The sequence below is a fragment of the Myotis nattereri genome (assembly GCF_964212035.1).
Source record: "Myotis nattereri genome assembly, chromosome: 1".
Taxonomy (NCBI): domain Eukaryota; kingdom Metazoa; phylum Chordata; class Mammalia; order Chiroptera; family Vespertilionidae; genus Myotis; species Myotis nattereri.
Window position 1 is genome coordinate 228,225,636 of NC_138075.1, and position 18,427 is coordinate 228,244,062.

At 51.8% G+C, this 18,427-nt stretch overlaps 2 protein-coding genes across 2 annotated transcripts; both read right to left on the reverse strand.

The window, feature by feature from the left end:
* Positions 1 to 1,917: 1,917 nt before the first annotated feature.
* On the reverse strand, positions 1,918 to 4,388 carry MRFAP1L2 (Morf4 family associated protein 1 like 2). Its single transcript, XM_081102307.1, has 2 exons — positions 3,850 to 4,388; positions 1,918 to 2,945 (listed from the first exon to the last, which is right to left on the reverse strand). The coding sequence occupies exon 1, from the start codon at positions 4,222 to 4,224 to the stop codon at positions 3,865 to 3,867; it is 360 nt and encodes a 119-aa protein (XP_080958433.1). The 5' UTR covers positions 4,225 to 4,388; the 3' UTR covers positions 1,918 to 2,945; positions 3,850 to 3,864.
* An 11,057-nt stretch (positions 4,389 to 15,445) lies between these two features.
* LOC308535280 (MORF4 family-associated protein 1) lies at positions 15,446 to 17,564 on the reverse strand. Its single transcript, XM_081114095.1, has 3 exons — positions 17,512 to 17,564; positions 16,962 to 17,393; positions 15,446 to 16,428 (listed from the first exon to the last, which is right to left on the reverse strand). Exon 2 carries the CDS (start codon positions 17,353 to 17,355, stop codon positions 16,972 to 16,974), a length of 384 nt encoding a protein of 127 aa, XP_080970221.1. The 5' UTR covers positions 17,356 to 17,393; positions 17,512 to 17,564; the 3' UTR covers positions 15,446 to 16,428; positions 16,962 to 16,971.
* Between the last annotated feature and the right edge of the window lie 863 nt (positions 17,565 to 18,427).

An 18,427-nucleotide genomic window follows, 5' to 3' on the forward strand; every position in this document is an offset into this window, starting at 1 on the left:
CGTTGGTGGGGTTAAAGGGCACACTGAGGAACATCGTCTTGGAGACGACTTTGAGGAGGGAAATTGTTACCATGGAGATAATCACTGAGGCAGTCTGGGAAGAGGCTTCGGATGTTCCTTTTGATGAGCATGACCCTGTGGCTAAGACTGAGGCAGAAATACCAACCACCCATGGTCATCGTGCAGAAGGAAGGCTTGTCTGGACAAGAAATGCAGGGAGTCCAAGTTCTAGAAGCGGGAGAAGCGGCAACTTTGGTTTGAGATTCTCAAGGCGGCGGTGAAATTTTGGACCAGGTCCAGGAAGTAACTCTAGAGGACCTGATGGCTATAGAAGTGGCCCTGGGTTGAGGGGGACAGCTAAAATGGGTATGGAGGGCCTGGAGGAGGACCTGGTTATGGAGGGGGAAGAGGAGGATCTGGTGGTGGACCCAGATATGGCAACCTGGGGGCGGGGGGCGGCTACAGAGGTGGCGATGACAGCTCTGGAGGAGGAAATGACGGAAGTGGAAATTGCAACCATCTAACTATGGTCCCATGAAGAGTGGAAATTTTGGTGGCAGCAGGAACATGGGGGACCATATGGTGGAGGGAACTATGGTCCTGGAGGAAGTGGGGCTGTGGAGGGAGAAGCCGCTTTCTTCCTATTTGTCCTGAGCGTCCTGTATAAATAGGAGGCTGAGCCCTGAGCTGACAGAACAGCGTCAGGTCATGCAGTAACCATGCTAAGGAGACTCCCAGGCATGCGTAAGCACGCAGGGCTGTGGCAGAAGACACCAGGGCAGACGCGGAGCCACTCTGTGAATGGGTTGGATTATTTAACATTACCTCACTGTGGAGGGAGGATTGTAAAAAAAATGCCTGAGACAGTTTCTTAGCTTTTTACTTGTTTATTTCTAATGGGCTTTCTGATGATGTTAAATTTGTAAGTTGCAGGTGACATGTGAAACCTTTAAGATTTTTCTCAAAGTTTTGAAAAGCTATTAGCCAGGATCTTGGTATAAGACATAACATTTTTCCTTTAAAAAAAAAAAAAAGGTAAGTGCGTGTGTAGATTTAAGAAGCTGTTGTACATTTATGATTTAATATATTAATATATGGGGGGGGGGGAGAAATTGGTAACCTGGTCACAAGAGAGATTACCTCTAGGGGAGAGAGGAGAGGCAGGGCTGGATTAAGGAGACAGCAGAATTTCTGAGGATGTTGGCATGGTTTTACTTCCTGATCTGGTGTAGGGTTACACGCGAATTTCCTTCAAAGTTATGCATTGTTATAGTTGTATATATCAACACACTTCCTATATATCATATCATATATATATTTCCTATATAAATATTATTACACGTGTAACATCCCTGTGCATCCACACACCTGTCTTGCTGGAATGTCACGTATCAGAGATGTTGCCTGCCCACCCTACATAAAACAGCCCGCCTCCCATGCTCCCTTCTGGTTTTTCCCACAGAACTCACTGCTGAGTGAGTTCTGCCTTCCTGCCTTCCAGGGCCCGGCACTGTTCTCTGCTTACAAACACCCGGTCCAAGTGCACCAGCGCGGTGTCTGCTCCCTGATGGAGCCGCGCCTCGGGGGCACTCAGTTTACGTGCTGACGCGAAGACCAGCGCTGGGGACACCACACTGCAACTGTGGGTTTACAGACGGTCTCACTAGCTCGTCTCTCCCGGCAATTCCTGGTGTTCGGCGGACTGTGGACCAGCACGTGGTCCCAGTGAGTGAGTGGCTGAACCTCCTGAGGGGGCCAACCCAGATTTTCATGAGGCCCCTTCCTGCTCTGCCCCCGCCCCTCCTGCTGCAGTGCCTGCAGCTCACACCTCCCTCGGGGCTACACCGGCCTCTCCACACATTTCTCAATCAGGAGCAACTGGCCTCCATTTGACAATGACGGACAATCAGTAAGAAATTTTCATTTTGAAATAAATTTATTTATCTCACCTTTTCTGGCCAACTCAATAGCTTTGGTCATTTGTACAAAGATTCTAAAAATTGGTTTTCCAGGCAAATGAACTTCATCATAACAAGCTTGAGTTCTGACCTCAGTCCCTGTGAAGTCTGCGCCGACGGCCTAGGGCGGACATCCTCTGAGCCTGGGAGATGCCTCCTGCTCTCAGCCTGAGGCCCACTGTGGCCACAGGCTCCTCGCCTTCCTCCCCAGCTCCCCCAGAGGTCATGTGCATTTGTGGCCGAGAAGCCCGTGAAATGCACGACTATATTATATAAAAAAGCCATCAAATATATGTAGTGACGAGAACTCATCCCCTACCCTAGGTTACTCACCAGACAGGTTACATGATGTACACCAATTAACGTGCCACAGAAAAAATTACATTTCTGGAAAAAAAGAAGAAGAAAAAACAGGACACAGGCCTCCTGCTTTGATCCAACAGACTGCGTAGTCCCCAAATTCACACCCCACCACTCTCCATGCCCCGCCGTCCTCTGGGCCGGCTAAATCTCATCCAGGGAGGAGGCGCCAACACCCTCCATCAGGATTTGGGTTCTGGCTTCAGCAGCTGCAGCCAAGGTGTCTTCTCTCTTGCAGAACGCTGACCTCCATGTCCCCAAATTCCAGGAAGCATAAAAAATAGCAGAGCACAAGCGTATACTTGCAAACTTTAAAAATACAACAGTCACGGTAACGAATATGACCACACAGCAGCTTACAAGCTGGGCCCTATTTTTCATGGAAGAGCATTTAATAAAAAGTTAAAATGATACCTACGCTGTCTTTTCCAAGCCGAATGCACCAAGTAATCCTACTGCACGTATGACAAGGTAACACTGAAAACATCTCCCAGAATGGTCTGGAGCTGTCTTTACCATGATGAGAACGCAGACAGAAAACCAGGAGAGAGGAAAAAGAAAAACTCGTGGTTTCCGCCTCTCCAAGCAGTCAGTCCTCCTTACCGGCGGAGCCCATCAGCGGATAACCTAGAGGACAAGCGGGGAAATTTACCGTCACAACCTAAACACCCGGCCCCTTGCAGAATGCTCTCCCCCCCCCCCCCCCCGCCCCCCACCCAAGGTCACCGAAGCACTCCAACTGCATCAGAGCAGTTACAAGTTCCCGTCTGGCTTCAGAGTTCCACCTCCAGGGCATCTCCCTTTTTTTCTTGCCTTGTGACCTAGGCTTGCACCCTAGCGACTGGGCTGCTCCACATTCTGCAAATATTTCCTGAGAGTGTATGGATGCTTCACAACTACAGACCCACCTGTTTCCTTCTAATTAGCAACGTCAAAAAAGGGAAATCTCGCCCTAACCGGTTTGGCTCAGTCACGCAGTGGTTCTCAACCTTCTGGCCCTTTAAATACAGTTCCTCATGCTGTGACCCAACCATAAAATTATTTTCGTTGCTACTTCATAACTGTAATGTTGCTACTGTGATGAATCGTAATGTAAATATCTGATATGCTATATGTGTTTTCCGATGGCCTTAGGCGACCCCTGTGAAAGGGTCGTTCGACCGCCAAAGAGGTCGCGACCCACAGGTTGAGAACCGCTGGCAGGGGATAGAACTTGGCCTGCAGACTGAAGGGTCCAGGTTCGATTCCCGTCAAGGGCATGTACCTCGGTTGCGGGCACATCCCCAGTAGGGGGTGTGCAGGAGGCAGCTGATCGATGTTTCTCTCTCATGGATGTTTCTAACTCTCTATCCCGCTCCCTTCCTATCAGTAAAAAATTATTTTTTTAAAAAAAGTAAAATCTCGGCAGTCTCAGCCTCCGCGTACCCACAGCCGCGCCCCCCGCCCCGGCTCCCCAGGGCCGAAGCATGTCGGTGCGGGGCGCCACCCATCACCCCCCCCGCAAGCCGGCTGCCCGCGGCCCGACACGCACCTGCGCCCGCGCCCTTCAGCAACACCCGTGGCTGTCGATCTGCTGGTGGATCTCCACGATGCGCTTCCCCATCAGCGCGGCCTCCGCCGCCTTCTTCTCCACCTTCTCGCACAGCTTCACCACCCGCTCCTCCGCCTCGGCGCCGGGGCTGCGCGCCGGGTCCAGCGCGCGCGCCTCCGAGGCCTCCACCTCGCTGTGGATGGCGTCCAGCAGGCGCTCGATCTCCTGCAGCCGCCGGCGGGCCCGCAGGTGCGCGCGCACGTGCTCGCGCTCGAGGGCGCTGACGTCACGGCGGCCGGCGGCGAGCGCGGGGCTCCGGACCCTCTCCCCGTCCAGCTCGGGCTCCTGCGCCTCGTCCGCGTCCACGGGCCGCATCGCGCCGCCCGCCCCCCGCGGCCCCGTCACCGCCCCCGAGAGGCCGGCCGGCACACAGCGAGCGCCGGGCGCGGGGCTGAGCTCTGCCCAACCGCCACTGTGACGAGCAACAGGTTCTCCCAACTTTCGCAGCGGAGACGGCGTCCAAGATGGCTTCCCCGCCGTCTGCCAGGGCGCTGCTGGCGTGCGGCGCTTTTACGACACGCCGGAGCTCCTTTACGGCCACGCCGCCGGTGGGAACTCGGGGACCTTCACTGGCACGTGCACGCTCCCGCCCTCCCATCACGATCCGGCTCCCCAAGATCTTGAATTTTAACCTCGGCTTCTCTGCGTTAGGGCAATGGAACAGCTTAGGAGGGCGCTTTCGGTGCAATGGCCTAGGTACTTAACGTGCTGATTCAAAAATAAGCCAATTAGGTTGGTGCGTTTTGAAACTTAACGCCCCGAGCAGGTAGGCGGCTCACCCAGTGTCTGGATGTCAGCTGGGCCAAGGCCGCCTAGGGCAGTGGCTTTCCCCCGAGGCTGGTTGAGAACTGCAGCATCCCAGAAAGAACCCATTCTTCAACGTGCTGTCCATGCACCTCCACGAGACAACAGACCCTCGGGGCAAGTATTAGCCCTCTATTTCCTTACAGCCCTCATCGGAGGTGGCACACAGCAAGGGCTCAGTAAATGTTGCTTTATTTCCCAATAGCTATTCCCATATGCTGTTACTACTGCATATGGTCGTTGTGGGATGAATAAAGTAAGTTCCAGGTGGTTCGCTCTTTGTCGGTCTAGCAGGTAATATTTGGGAGGCCCTCTTTGTGGGTTGGCCCGGGTCACTCTCAGCTTCTGCCGGCCACTCTGGTCCTTGCACATAGTGCCCTCCGTATTCAAAGCAGCGACAGCATGTCAGATCATTCTCATCCTTTTCATCTCTCTGAGGTCCCTTTGTTCTTAGCCAAAGGGAAGCCTGCTTTCAGGATTAGGTTACCTGAATGATCTCTCTTTTGCAATATACGGTAACAGAGTCACAGGAGTAATAGATCATAGAGGGCCATCTTAAAATTTGGCCTGGCACAGGCTCCTAGGAATGCTAAGGGCATGATCTCACAGCAGCCAGATATGGCAAAAGTACTGGTAATTAAGCATAAAGAGTTAAACATACCTCAGAAAGACTTGTCACCCTAACCTGTTTGGCTCAGTGGATAGAGCGTTGGCCTGTGGACTGAAGGGTCCCAGGTTCGATTCCGGTCAAGGGCATGTACCTTGGTTGCAGGCACATCCCCAGTAGGGGGCATGCAGGAGGCAGCTGATCAATGTTTCTCTCCCATCGATGTTTCTAACTCTCTATCCCTCTCCCTTCCACTCTGTAAAAAACCAATAAAAGATATTTAAAAAAAAAAAAAAGACTTGTCTTGCTTTTGGTACATGAGTGGACTGGAATAAAGCACATAGGAAACCCACAAAAATTTTGAGGCAGCCATCCACACTAATAAAAGACAAACATGCAAATTGACCGTACCTTTGCTACGCCTTAAGCCGCGCCCACCAGCCTATCAGGGCGACTATATGCAAATTAACCCAACCAAGCTGGCGGCCGGCAGCCACGGAGCTGGAGCAAGCAGGAGGCTTGGTTGCCCCAATGATGAAGGAAGCCAAGCTTTCCAGCTGCCACGGCCGGCTCTGAGCTCCACTCAAAGCAACAAAGTTTCAATTATAGAAGGTAAATAAACCCAAGATACCTGCTTTCAGCCGGCCGTGGCCATGGAGCTGGAGCGAGCAGGAGGCCTGTCCTAGCCATCTCTGAGCTCCACTCCAGGCTACAAAGTTTCAATTATAGAAGGTAAATAAATCCCAGAATAAAAAGAAAAAAAGGACAGGCTGGGCTCTGACCGGTTTGGATAAGTGGATACGGTGTCAGCCTGCAGACTGAAGGGTCCCAGGTTCAATTCCAGTCGAGGGCATGTACCTCGGTTGCGGGCACATCCCCAGTAGGGGGTGTGCAGGAGGCAGATGATCGATGTTTCTCCCTCATGGATGTTTCTAACTCTCTATCCCTCTCCCTTCCTTTCTGTAAAAAATCAATAAAATATATTTTTTTTATAAAAAAGGAGAGGCTTGGAGCTTCTGTTGCCGGGGAGGCTTGGCCAGTCTGAAAATGGCCTTCACCCCCTCAGCCAGACTGGCCAGGTACCCCAGTGGGGACCCCCACCCTGAAGGGGGTGTGACCAGCTGCAAACAGCCATCAGCCCCTCACGCAGGCTGGCCAGGCACCCCAGTGGAGACCCCCACCCTGATCCAGGACACCCTTCAGGGCAAACCAGCCAGCCCCCACCCGTGCACCAGGCCTCTATCCTATATAATAAAAGGGTAATATGCAAATTGACCCTAACAGCAGAACAACTGGGAATGACTGGTCACTATGACACACACTGAGCACCAGGGGGCAGACACTCAATGCAGGAGCTGCCCCCTGGTGGTCAGTGCGCTCAGGGAGCTCTGCTCATCCACAAGCCAGGCTGACGGCTGCCAGCACAGCGGTGGTGGTGGGAGCCTCTCCTGCCTCCTCAGCAGCGCTAAGGATGTCTGACTGCAGCTTAGGCCTGCTCCCTGCTGGCAAGTGGACATCCCCCGAGGGCTCCCGGATGCCAGAGGGATGTCTGATTGCCAGCTTAGGCCCAATCCCCCAGGGAGCGGGCCTAAGCCAGCAGGTGGTCATCCCCCGAGGTGTCCCAGACTGCGAGAGGGCACAGGCTGGGCTGAGAGCCCCCCCCTCCCCCCGCGAGTGCACAAATTTTTGTGCACCGGGCCTCTAGTCCTATATAATAAAAGCCTAATATGCAAATTGTCGCCTCGGGAGGTTGTTTGACCAGGAGTTTAGCTCGCTATGATGTGTGCTGACCACCAGGGGGCAGCGCAGGACATGGCGGGCATCAGCAACACAGCACTGGCAGCGGGCGGCAGTGGAGGTGCTGCCTCCCTAATGGGCCCTGACGAGAGTGGGACCACAGCAGGATGGTGGAGCAGATGAGTGGGCGGCACCAGGTCAGGGTGGGTGTGAGTGGGGCCCCAATCTCCCCTGGTGATCAGCAGCTGCAGCAGGAGGTGGGGCAGCCACCCAGCTCCCAGGCAGTGAGGGAGCCAAGTGGGAGGCCTGGCCCTGATCAATCGCCACACAGGGATGGTGGAGCAGGTGAGGGGGTGGTGCCAGGCCAAGGCAGGGTGCCAGGCAGGGCTGCAAGCTGGGGCCCAATCTCCGCAGGCCACCCAGAGGGACCCTACCAATGGACAATTTCGTGCACCCGGCTCCAGTATTAGCAGAAATGCTGCCAGCTGGGATGAAAAGAGACTAAGGCTATTCAAAATGTAAAAAGACATCCAGACGCCCAATTTAAACAAATACTTTATTGATTTTTACAGAGCATCGATCAGCTGCCTCCTGCACACCCCCTACTGGGGATGTGCCTGCAACCAAGGTACATGCCCTTGGCCGGGATCGAACCTGGGACCTTTCAGTCCGCAGGCTGACGCTCTTGCCACTCAGCCAAACCCGTCAGGGCTAGACTCCCAATTTTCTACCAGCAGAAAGCAGGCTCTGGAGCTAAAAACTGGCATATTTTTCAATGCTCTTTTCAGAAATGGTCAAGGAGTGAGATGGAAAAGGAAAAACATATTGGAGAGCCCCGGCAGTATTGTGAAGAATAATGCTCGTCGAGTATGGCTCAGTGGTTGAGCACCAACCTATGAACCAGGAGGTCACAGTTCGATTCCTGGTCAGGGCACATGCCCGGGTTGTGGGCTCCATTCCCACTAGGGAGCACGAAGGAGACAGCCAATCGATGATTCTTTCTCATCATTGATATTTCTCCCTCTCCCTCTCTGAAATTAACTTTTAAAAATATATTTTTTTAAATAATAAAAATAAAATAATGGGTTGGCAAGCTATAGTGCCTGAACTAAGAATGGTTTTCACATTTTTAAGGGCTGAGAAAGAAGAAAGAAAGAGAAAGAAAGAAAGAAAGAAAGAAAGAAAGAAAGAAAGAAAGAAAGAAAGAAGGAAGGAAGGAAGGAAGGAAGGAAGGAAGGAAGGAAGGAAGGAAGAAAAAGAAAAAGAAAGAAGAAAGAAAAACAGGAATATGTGACAGAGACTATTTGACTCCCAAGACCTAAAAAAACAAAACAAAAAATTTACTATCTGACTCTTTACAGGAAAAGGTTGCCAACCCCTGCCCTAGGGAACCACTTCTAAGCTCAGAACCAAAGCCTAATCACCCTCCACCGGGTCCCCTCATTTATTCTCCACTTTGGCACCTGCCCCCGGTCTCCTTTTCCACCCCAGGTCCTGCCATCACCCGGATGCTCACACAGCCACCGTCCCACACCTGGGCTCCTCGGCCCTCGGCTTCCTCGAATCCAATGAGCTCCTCCACGCCCCTTGGCCACTCATTCCCAAGGGTGACTTGGGACCTGCTCAATACCTGCCCAGCACTCCTCTCTGCTGACCTCACCCCACCCTTCCAGGTGGCACTTCAACTCTAGTCACCAGCACCTTTTTAAACCTCTGACCCCTCAATTCACTTTACAGCTACTTTCTCCTGTTGCTCCCCTGCTTCTCATTCCCCCGCTACCCAGTTAGTGTATGAGGTCCTTTGAGGCAATAACACCTCCTCAAAACCCCAACCTCATATCCTGTTTCCTTGTTTCCCCTTCTCTCTACTCTCTACCAGAAGTGCAGCCCCCGGTCGTTGAGGGCTACTAGGGACCATCACCAACGAGACTGCAGGAAAGCCCAGGCTTGAAGCAGTCTTGCCTCAGCTGTTACAGGTGTAAAGAAACATGCTTTGAAGGGGCAAATAATAATATAAGTAAATAGTAATCAAAACAGCATGGTACTGGCCTAAAAACATAGAGATCAATGGAACAGAATAGAGAGCCTAGAAACAAACCCAGGCCTGTACTGTCAATATTTGACAAAGGAGGCAGAAACATACAATGGAGTAAAGACAGTCTCTTCAATAAATGGTGTTGGGAAAATTGAACAAACACATGCAAAAAAATGAAACTAGGCCACCTATTCTTACACCATAAATAAGAATAAACTCAAAATTGATTAAAGGTGTCCTGCCCTGTTTGCTCAGTTGTTAGAGCATTGGCCCACGCACCAAAAGGTCGTGGGCTCAATTCCCAGTCAAGGGCATGGCCATGGGTTGAAGGTTTGATCCCCAGTCCTGGTCAGGGCATTTGCAGGAGGCAACCAATCAATGTTTCTCTCTCACATTGATGGTTCTTTCTTGCTCTCTCTCTTCCCCCCTCTTCCACTCTCTCTAAAAATCAATGGAAAAAAATATCCTTGGGTGTGGATTAACAAAACAACAACAACAAAAAATGGGTTCAAGACTTAAATGTTGGACTCAAAACCATAAAATCCTAGGAGAAAACATAGGCAGTAAATTTTTATAGTGATATTTTTTCTGATATATCTCATTGGGCAAGAGAAACAAAAGAAAAAATAAACAAATGGGACTACATCAAACAAAAGTTTTTGCACAGCAAAGGAAACCATCAAGAACATAAAAAGATAACCCAATGAATGAGATAACACATTCACCAATACATCTGATAAGGGGTTACTATCCAAAATTTATAAAGAACTTATAAAACTCAACACCAAAAGAACAAACAATCCAATTAAAAAATGGGCAAAGAGCTCCGGTTTGACTCAGTGGCTTGAGTGTCGGCCTATGGACTAGGGAGTCCTGGGTTTGATTCCAGTCAAGGACACATGCCTGGGTTGCGGGCTCAATCCCCAGAAGGGGGCATGTAGAAGGCAGCTGATCAGCGATTCTCTCCCATCATTGATGTTTCTCTCTCTTCCTTCTTCTCTAAAATAAATAAAAAAATATATTTTTTAAAAGATGGGCAAAGAACCTGAACAAATACTTCTCAAAAGAGGACATACAGAAGGCCAATAGACATATGAAAAGATGCTCAACATTACTAATCATCAGAGGGATGCAAATTAAAGCTATGAGCTGTCACCTCACATCTTTCACAATGGCTGTCACCAATAAATCAAGTGTTGGCGAGGATGCGGAGAATAGGGAACCCTCCTGCACTCTTGATGGGAATGCAGACTGGTGCCGCCATTGTCGAAAGCAGCCTATATCGAAAGACTATGTGCAGCCCTATGTTCATTGCAGCGTTATTTACAAAAGCCAAGATTTGGAAGCAGATAAAAAAGTGATGGTGCATTTACACAATGGAATACGACTCAGCTATAAAACAGAAGGAAATCTTACCCTTTGCGACAGCATGGCTGAGCCTGGAGAGCACTGTGCTGAGTGAAATAAGCCCGTCAGAGAAAGACAAGTCCTGTATGACCTCACTCATATGTGGAATCTAGTGAACAAACTGAACTAACAAGCAAAACAGAGACAGACTCATAGATAGAGAGCGGGCTGACAGCTGACGGGTGGGGTTGGGGGAGTGGGTGGGGGATGAGGGTGGAGGGACTGAGCAAAAAACGAGAAGAAATCATGGACAACAGTGTGGTGATTGATGAGGGAAGTGGGAGTAGGGGAAGGTGAGGCGGGGGGGTATGGGGAGGCGAATGGGGAGGGAAGGAGGCTTGGTGGGGTGGTGAACACACAATACAGTGTACGGATGATGTGCTGTAGAATTGTGCACCTGAAATCTGTGTAATTTTGTTAACCAGTGTCACCCCGATAAATTCAATACAAAGGAGAAAACATAACAAACAGAAGATTTTAAAAAAAATAGTATGAATGAGTTTGGGAATAACAGAATGGAGGCTTTTGGGAGTCATGGAACAGAAAGTTTGAAGAATATAAATCAGAAGAAAGGAACTACAGACCATCATGGGGAGGGCGCTGTCTCCTCATCAGGGAGCAGCGTCCCACCGAGACCCAGCTTTCATTCCCTTGTCTATTTTCTTAATCCTTTCATCACCCCCCTCAGGATCACCCTTGGCTGTGCGCGCGGCACACTAAAATATATGATGTTGGATATTGACTTAATATTTACTACGTGATTTTGTAAACTTAGTTGCTTTAATCAGAGGGCGGTATTAGATTTTTGTCATTTATTGAGATGGCATTTTTTTCTTATATGACCAAAATTATTTCAATTATTTTAGTATTAAAAATATTCTGGCATTTCTAGGATAAAATCTACCTAATCATGTTAATTGAATTTAACTTACTGATAATTTTATGGGGAATTCTGGCATTGATTTTCTTATGTGGGTTGATGTTTTTTGAGTGTTATCTTGGTACCATCTTGATAGATTTTATAATAAATACGTGCTTCATAAAATGAAATAAATTTTAATATCTTTATGCATTCAGAAAGGGAATTATATGTCCTTCAAATTTTTCAAGAGTTTGCCCATATAATCTCTAGGGCTGAGCCTTTTTTTATTTTTTCTCTGGGTTAGATCCACTTAGTTGCTTGTTTGTTTTTTACTTCTGCCTGATTCAATTTGGGTGATATATATTTTTTCCAGAAAAAAAAAATGGCCCTGGCTGGTTTGGCTCACTGGAGAGAGCGTCGGCCTGGGGACTGAGGGGTCCCAGGTTCGATTCCGGTCAAGGGCATGTACCTTGGTTGCAGTCACATCCCCAGTAGCGGGTGTGCAGGAGGCAGCTGGTTGATGCTTCTCTCTCATCATGTTTCTAACTCTCTATCCCTCTCCCTTCCTTTCTGTAAAAAATCAATAAAATATATATTTAAAAAAATGTTTTAGCATATTGTTAACTACACATAGTATTTTCATATAAAAAATAAAAACCCAAAGGTCTCCATTTCTGGTATGCCTTTCTCTTTTGTTGTTTTATTTATTTTACAATATATTTTTATTGATTTCAGAGAGGAAGGGAGAGGGAGAGAGAGGTAGAACCATCAATGATGAGAATCATTGATTGGCTGCCTCCAGCACACCCCACACTGGGGAAGAAAAAAAAGGAACATCATGGGGATCAGAAGAGGGGGAAATAGAATTGGCCAGGGAGAGGGTCTTACTTTGGGCAGCAACTGCATGACGCAAGCCCTTGCCAGATTTCCGTTCATCTCAGGAAGAGGATGGGAATCCACGCCTGCTGATCCACTGCCTGGGGAAAACCTCGAAGGCTGTTCCTCGTTTGTGCTGTGGGTTCATCATCGGTGGGCAGGGAGCTACGCTCATCAAAGGAACGGGAGCTGAGGATCAACCACCCATCTTGCACGTTGCTGGTCCCTGTGCCAGAGGGAAGAGAGCTCTGGAGGGTCTCTCATGGGAGGTTCTGGCTTGGGTGTGACTTTCTTTTATAATTCATTGACCAGAATTAGTCACACACCACCAGCTGGGGGCTAGTGAGTGCACCCCACCCCTGTGCCTGGGAGGTGGAGAATTGGAACAGCGTTAATTGCCCCGAGAACAGTTTACTCCAGATGAGCTTTAGTTGGAGAAATCATACAGCAGGTCATGCTGGAAAGAACCTGACACAAGCCAGTGCCGGCTCAAGGCCACAGAGCAGGTAGCAGGTGCCGGAGCCAGGCCTCCCGTGTCCCAGCCGCCTGGATCCTGAGGTTTCTCCTTGGGAAGGCGAGGAACTCTGCAGGCTGTCCTGGAGTCAGGCCTTTGCCAACGCCCCCTCCTCCACCAAGTCTTAACTGTGTCCTTGGCTGTCACCAGTCCTCCCATAATGTCCACGAGATTCAAATTTTTCTTCCCAGGGGTCACCTCTGCTGAAACATCCGAATGCAGATGCCTCTGTGGTACGACTTTGGGGACCGTCTCCCAGCCCCATCCTGGCCACGTGGGGGACCAGGGGAGCATAAACATCCTGCATACTCTGCCTCCTCCTCATCAGAGCTCATTACACAGTCCTCCATGCTCCCACGGCTCTGGGGTTCTCTCTGGAACAGCGCTCTGATACAAAAGGACACTTCTCACACCCGAGCTACCCGAGCAGTTAGGTCCTCGCCTCAGGAACCTGTCCCAGATCCCCAGCAGCCCTTCTGCACAGCCAGCCGCGGTCTGAACTCCGCAGGGCTCCCAGGAAAGGGCCAGAGGACTTGGAGCTCACGGGGAACATATGGATCTGCCATGAAAAGCTTCCGGCAACCCTAGTCTCAATTTAGCCTCTCAGAATGGTTCGTCAGGTTTTTTGCTTAGAAAATGCAAGAATCAATCAATCCTCCAATTACTGGCAAGCCAGGACGGACTTAGGAGCCGGGGAAACCTGAATGGCAGCTGCTTTTCAATTGTGGCTAAACTCACAAGGAAGAGGAACGAAGGAGTTACTGAAAAGGATGTAGAACAATGGTTCTCAAACTGGTCCAAGAGTCACCTCTGGTTCTTAACCTTATAGTACAAAGAACACAGGCAGCCATTTTAAAAAGGTAGACCTAGAGCAGCGGTTCTCAACCTTCCTAATGCCTGACCCTTTCATACAGTTCCTCATGTGGTGGTGACCCCCAATTTCATTGTTACAAATTGAACATAATTAAAGCATAGTGATTAATCACAGAAACAATTATGTAATTAAATATGTGTTTTTCGAAGGTCTTAGGCGACCCCTGTGAAAGGATTGTTCGACTCCCAAAGGGGTCGTGACCCACAGGTTGAGAACCACTGACCCATGGTTTAGGCCAGGGGTGGGCAAACTTTTTGACTCGAGGGCCACAATGGGTTCTTAAACTGGACCGGAGGGCCGGAACAAAAGCATGGATGGATTGTTTGTGTGAACTAATATAAATTCAAAGTAAACATCATTACATAAAAGGGTACGGTCTTTTTTTTTTTTAGTTTTATTCATTTCAAACGGGCCGGATCCGGCCCACGGGCCGTAGTTTGCCCACGGCTGGTTTAGGTGGACAAAAGCAACACTCTAAGGACATTCACAGGTTATGTGTGTTACCATGTAGGTAAAAAAAAAAAAGTTTGGGTGCGTTTTGTGCTCACCCATATTTGGAAGGATATCCAAGACACTGGAACATGGTTGTCTTCTCAGAGAGAACCTGGGAAACTGGGGAGTGAAAGCCACTTTTGCATCTTTTGAACTGTGTGCCATTTGTAGTACCTATTTTATTATTTTTTAAATTATTTTTATTGATTTCAGAGAGGGAGAGGAACATCAGTGAATCATGGATTGGCTGCCTCCTGCATGCCCCTACTGGGGATCGAGCCTGCGACCCAGGCATGTGCCCTTGACCAAAATCGAACCCGGGACCCTTCAGTCCACAGGCCGACGTTCTATCCACTGAGCAAAACCGGCCAGGGCTGTAGTACCTATTTTAAAAATCAATTACCAAATGCAACGTGGTGCCCTAAAACGGAAAAAGGGCTTTGGTGGAAAACTGGCGAATCAGAATAGCCTGTAGTTTATGTACCAAGATGAATCCTCGTGTTAACAAACGTACCAAATGCAGCTTGGGTGGTGGTGGTTTCCTGGTTCATAGTTCCGTCCTCCCCACGTCTCCCACCATTAGAATGTGCTCAGAAAATTCCCAGCCTCTGGCGTTTTCTTCCTGTTCCCCGTGCCCGGATGTCCCTTTCTCTCGTGTACTCATTCTGTAAGGCCAGGGTCGCCATTCACTTGCCCTGAATGCCCCTTGGCTCTCCCCCAGTCCTCTAAAACACGGCATCTAGAGGGTGAGTTTCTATCGTCTTACATTCATCCCCGGCCCGAGGAGGCACTCTGGTGAAGGTTAGAGCACAGGAAAGCTTGTAGGGATTAACCCCTGGGGAAGGGAGGACTGGGCAGAGAGAGAAGGGGGGCTGATGAGGGCCTAACAAATGCCTCAGCGGACCCACAGGGAGCTCTGAAGCTGAGATGCCCTTCAAAGTTGCCCCAAGTAGCAGTGAGGGGAATGGCCTTGGACCCCAGCCCACTTAGCCCTGGAGGTGGGCACCTGTGAAAGGGGGTGTGACCTGGGCTAAAGCAGCTCTTAAGCCGAGACATTTTTTCAGAGGGGACCAGCTGGGGGTCACTGGCAGCAGCACTTCCAGTATGCCCTTCCCTTCTGAAGGGGGTGGTCCCCCATCTCACCGCAAGGACTACAGTGGACGTGCTCTGGCTTCTGAAGGCAGGGGCCTGGGCCACCGCATGAGGTGCCCTTCCCCTCACTCCCAGCGCAGCATGCAGATAAAGCTTCCCTGGTTAGAGGTTACTGCGAGCATCAAAAGCCACTTTTCCAGTTGCCGAGGAGGAAGATTTCACTCTAAAAGAAGGTCTTTTGTCTTTTCAAGCAAATGATACTTTTATTAACATGGTAACTTTTTTTAAACACATGGTAGGGCTGTGACCTCAAATACTTGTCAGGTCTGCTACTCCAATGAACTTCTAGCTGGACAACTATGAACCTTAGAGACCCAGTCCCTGTCGGGTGTAGGGTCCAATGCAGACAGTCCTTGCTTTCCTTTCCCAGCCCCTCGAAGGCAAATCTCTTTCATTTTATCCCCTGAAATGCATCAGGGCCTTACATCAACTTGTACAGAATACCGAGATCTCGTCCCCATCTAGGTTCCGCGTCCCCTAAAGCTGAGTTAGGTTGTCCACACAAACTGACCAGACAGGTTACATCGGACAGTGCGCCACATAAAATTTAAATTTTGAACAAAATACATCTCTCCTCCTTTGGTCTCACACAGAAAGAAATTCAAGTCCCAAAATACAGGCAATGCCATCTGCCGCCGTCGGATTCACCAGCCCCAGCCAGGTCAGCCCCGCGGAGCCGGTGGAAGTCTGGTCCCTTCCTCGGCGACTTCGGCCGCTGCCGCATGGAGTCCTCTCCCCGCAGCCGGCGGCCCTCGGCCCTGCAGCGCTGGACACCTCCAACTCCGGGTCCGGCGTCCCACACACACCCCAAGTCCCAGGGAGCTATCGGGTCGCACAAGTAAAGGGCAAACAAAGCACCTCCGAACTCAGAAACCACCCAAGCCCAGGACCAAAGCGACGGCTGCAGGAGCTCACAATCTAGGCCCGCTTCCGCGTCGTGTCGGCGCATTTCCCAACTCAAAGGTACCTCCCCAAACAAAGACACCGCACAGGCAAAACTCATATTGAGGTCATCCACCGCAGACCACAGCAGGAACGTAGTGTAAGTGAGGACAGGGCGCAGACGGAGGAAAGGGGGGGACAAAAGGCTCTCTGGTTTCAGCTTCTCCGGGGCGTCCGCCAATCTCCACCAGTCGACCGGAATCCACTGGCTGGAAACCTGCAGTGCAAAGGCGAGAAGCCCGCCGTCAGCAGGTTAAACCCACGGAAAAACAGCCCAAACCGCTCCCCGTCGCAGCCGGACGGCCCCGCGGGGCGCCGCTCCCCGGAAGCCACCTGCCTCGGCCCCGTCTCCGGCCAAGCGCGGAGCCGCCCACAGCGCGCGGCCTTCCCCGAGAGCCGCACCCCACGCCCCGCGACCGGCGGCCAGCGTCGCGGGTTCGCTCCCTGGGCGACCGCCAGGCGCATCTCCCCACAATGACTCTGCTGGCCGCGGGACCCCAGGGCCCAACCAAACACGCGCCACGCCGAACACGGGCGATGCGTTTCCTAGTTACCGGCGTCAAATAAGTACATACGTGAAACAAGCTAGAAAAATAAAACTTAAAGGGCAGCGAGGACGCCTCCGACCGTGAAAACGGGGCTCGCTGCTCTCCCCTCCCCCGCCCCGCCCGCCCCGCCCGCCCGCGGGGACGCCGGTCCCTCCCGCCCCGGGGGGTCCCCGAGCGCGCGGCGGCCCCGGCGCGGCCTCACCGCCGGCCGCTCAGGACGACTCGCTCTTCTCTATCCGCCGCACCAGCGCCACCAGCATCTCGGCCATCTTCGCGACCTCCTGGGCCTTCTCCTCGGCCTGGTCGCCGCGCCGCGCCCCGCGGCCCTCGGCGCCGGCGCCCGGGCCCTGCAGGTGGTTGAGCGCGCTCTGCTCCGAGGCCTCCACCTGCGTCTGGATCTGCACGAGCATGTGGTCCATCTCCCACAGCTTGCTCCGGCTGCGCAGGTAGGCGCGCCCGTGCTCGCGCGTCAGCGCCGCGATGTCCTCGCGCATCTCGTGGATGACGGGCAGCAGGAACTGCTCGAAGTCCTCCTCGGGCTCCAGCACCTCCACCTCCTCCGGCTCCGCCAGCTCGACGATGTCCAGGGGCCGCATCCTCCTCGCTCCTCCGGGGACCGCAGGGTCGGCGTCGGCTGCGGAGAGAAAACGGAGACTCGCTACGCTTAGCCACAGAGTCCCAGAACCGCCTCGCAAACTTTTCCCCGGGTCCAACTTTCCGCCGCCGAGAAGCCACGGAAAGGGGCGACTTACGCGCAGAGCAGCCGCGAACAAAATGGAGGCCCGGCCGTCAACCAGCTCCCTGCGCGTTGCGGCCCCGTTCACGACACCGCCGGGCCTCTTTACGGTCGCGCCGCTGGTGGAGCGAGGGGCGGGCGCGCGCGCGTCGACGGAGGGAGACGCAGCCGGCTCGGCCGCGGGCGCGCGCGCGCATGGGCATGGGCACGAACGCGAGCGCGCGCTCCCGTTTCTCTATCCTCTCACCCCGTACCCCTCCTCCATGCTCGCCCGGCTTTGGGGTGAGCTCTTCCGGTGCACGCTCTCCTCCAGGATTGCTTCTCAAGCGCGGAATCAACACTTTTTTTAAAAATTTTTATTATTGATTTCAGAGAAAAAGGGAGAGGGAGAGAGAGAAACATCAATGATGGAGAGAATCTGGGAACGCTGTACCTGCAGGAACCCACAACATGAGTTCAAAAGGATATGCACCCCCTGTGTTCCTTGCAGCGTATGTGCAATAGCCAGGATCTGGGAGCAGCCCCAAGGCCCATCACAGAGCAGTGGCTACAGGGCTGGGGGCCGGCTGCACAGTGGAAACCACCGGCCCTAAAACAGAAGGAATCCCTGACAGCACGGACGGCCCGGAGAGCAGGATGCTCAGTAAGCCAGACGGAGAAGGAAGGTGTCACACGGTCTCACTCCTGTGGACGCTAGTGAACAAAATAGACCGATGAACAAAAGAGAAACAGACGCCCCGGGGCGGCTGGTGGCTGCACTGGAGCACCGTCCCACGACCAGAGGCTCCAGGCTGGACCCCAGTCGGAGTGACCAGTGTTTCTCTCTCACGTCAGTGTTTCCCCCCCCCCCCACCACCACCTCTTCTCTAAAGTCAATGAGCATATCCTCAGGTGCGGATTTTTTCTGATAGAGCCCTGGGCAGCGTCGCTCA

Bases quoted from the DNA above. Each gene is read 5' to 3' on its own strand.
- LOC308535280 (XM_081114095.1), bottom strand. From the start codon at position 17,355: ATGCGGCCCCTGGACATCGTCGAGCTGGCGGAGCCGGAGGAGGTGGAG.
- MRFAP1L2 (XM_081102307.1), bottom strand. From the start codon at position 4,224: ATGCGGCCCGTGGACGCGGACGAGGCGCAGGAGCCCGAGCTGGACGGG.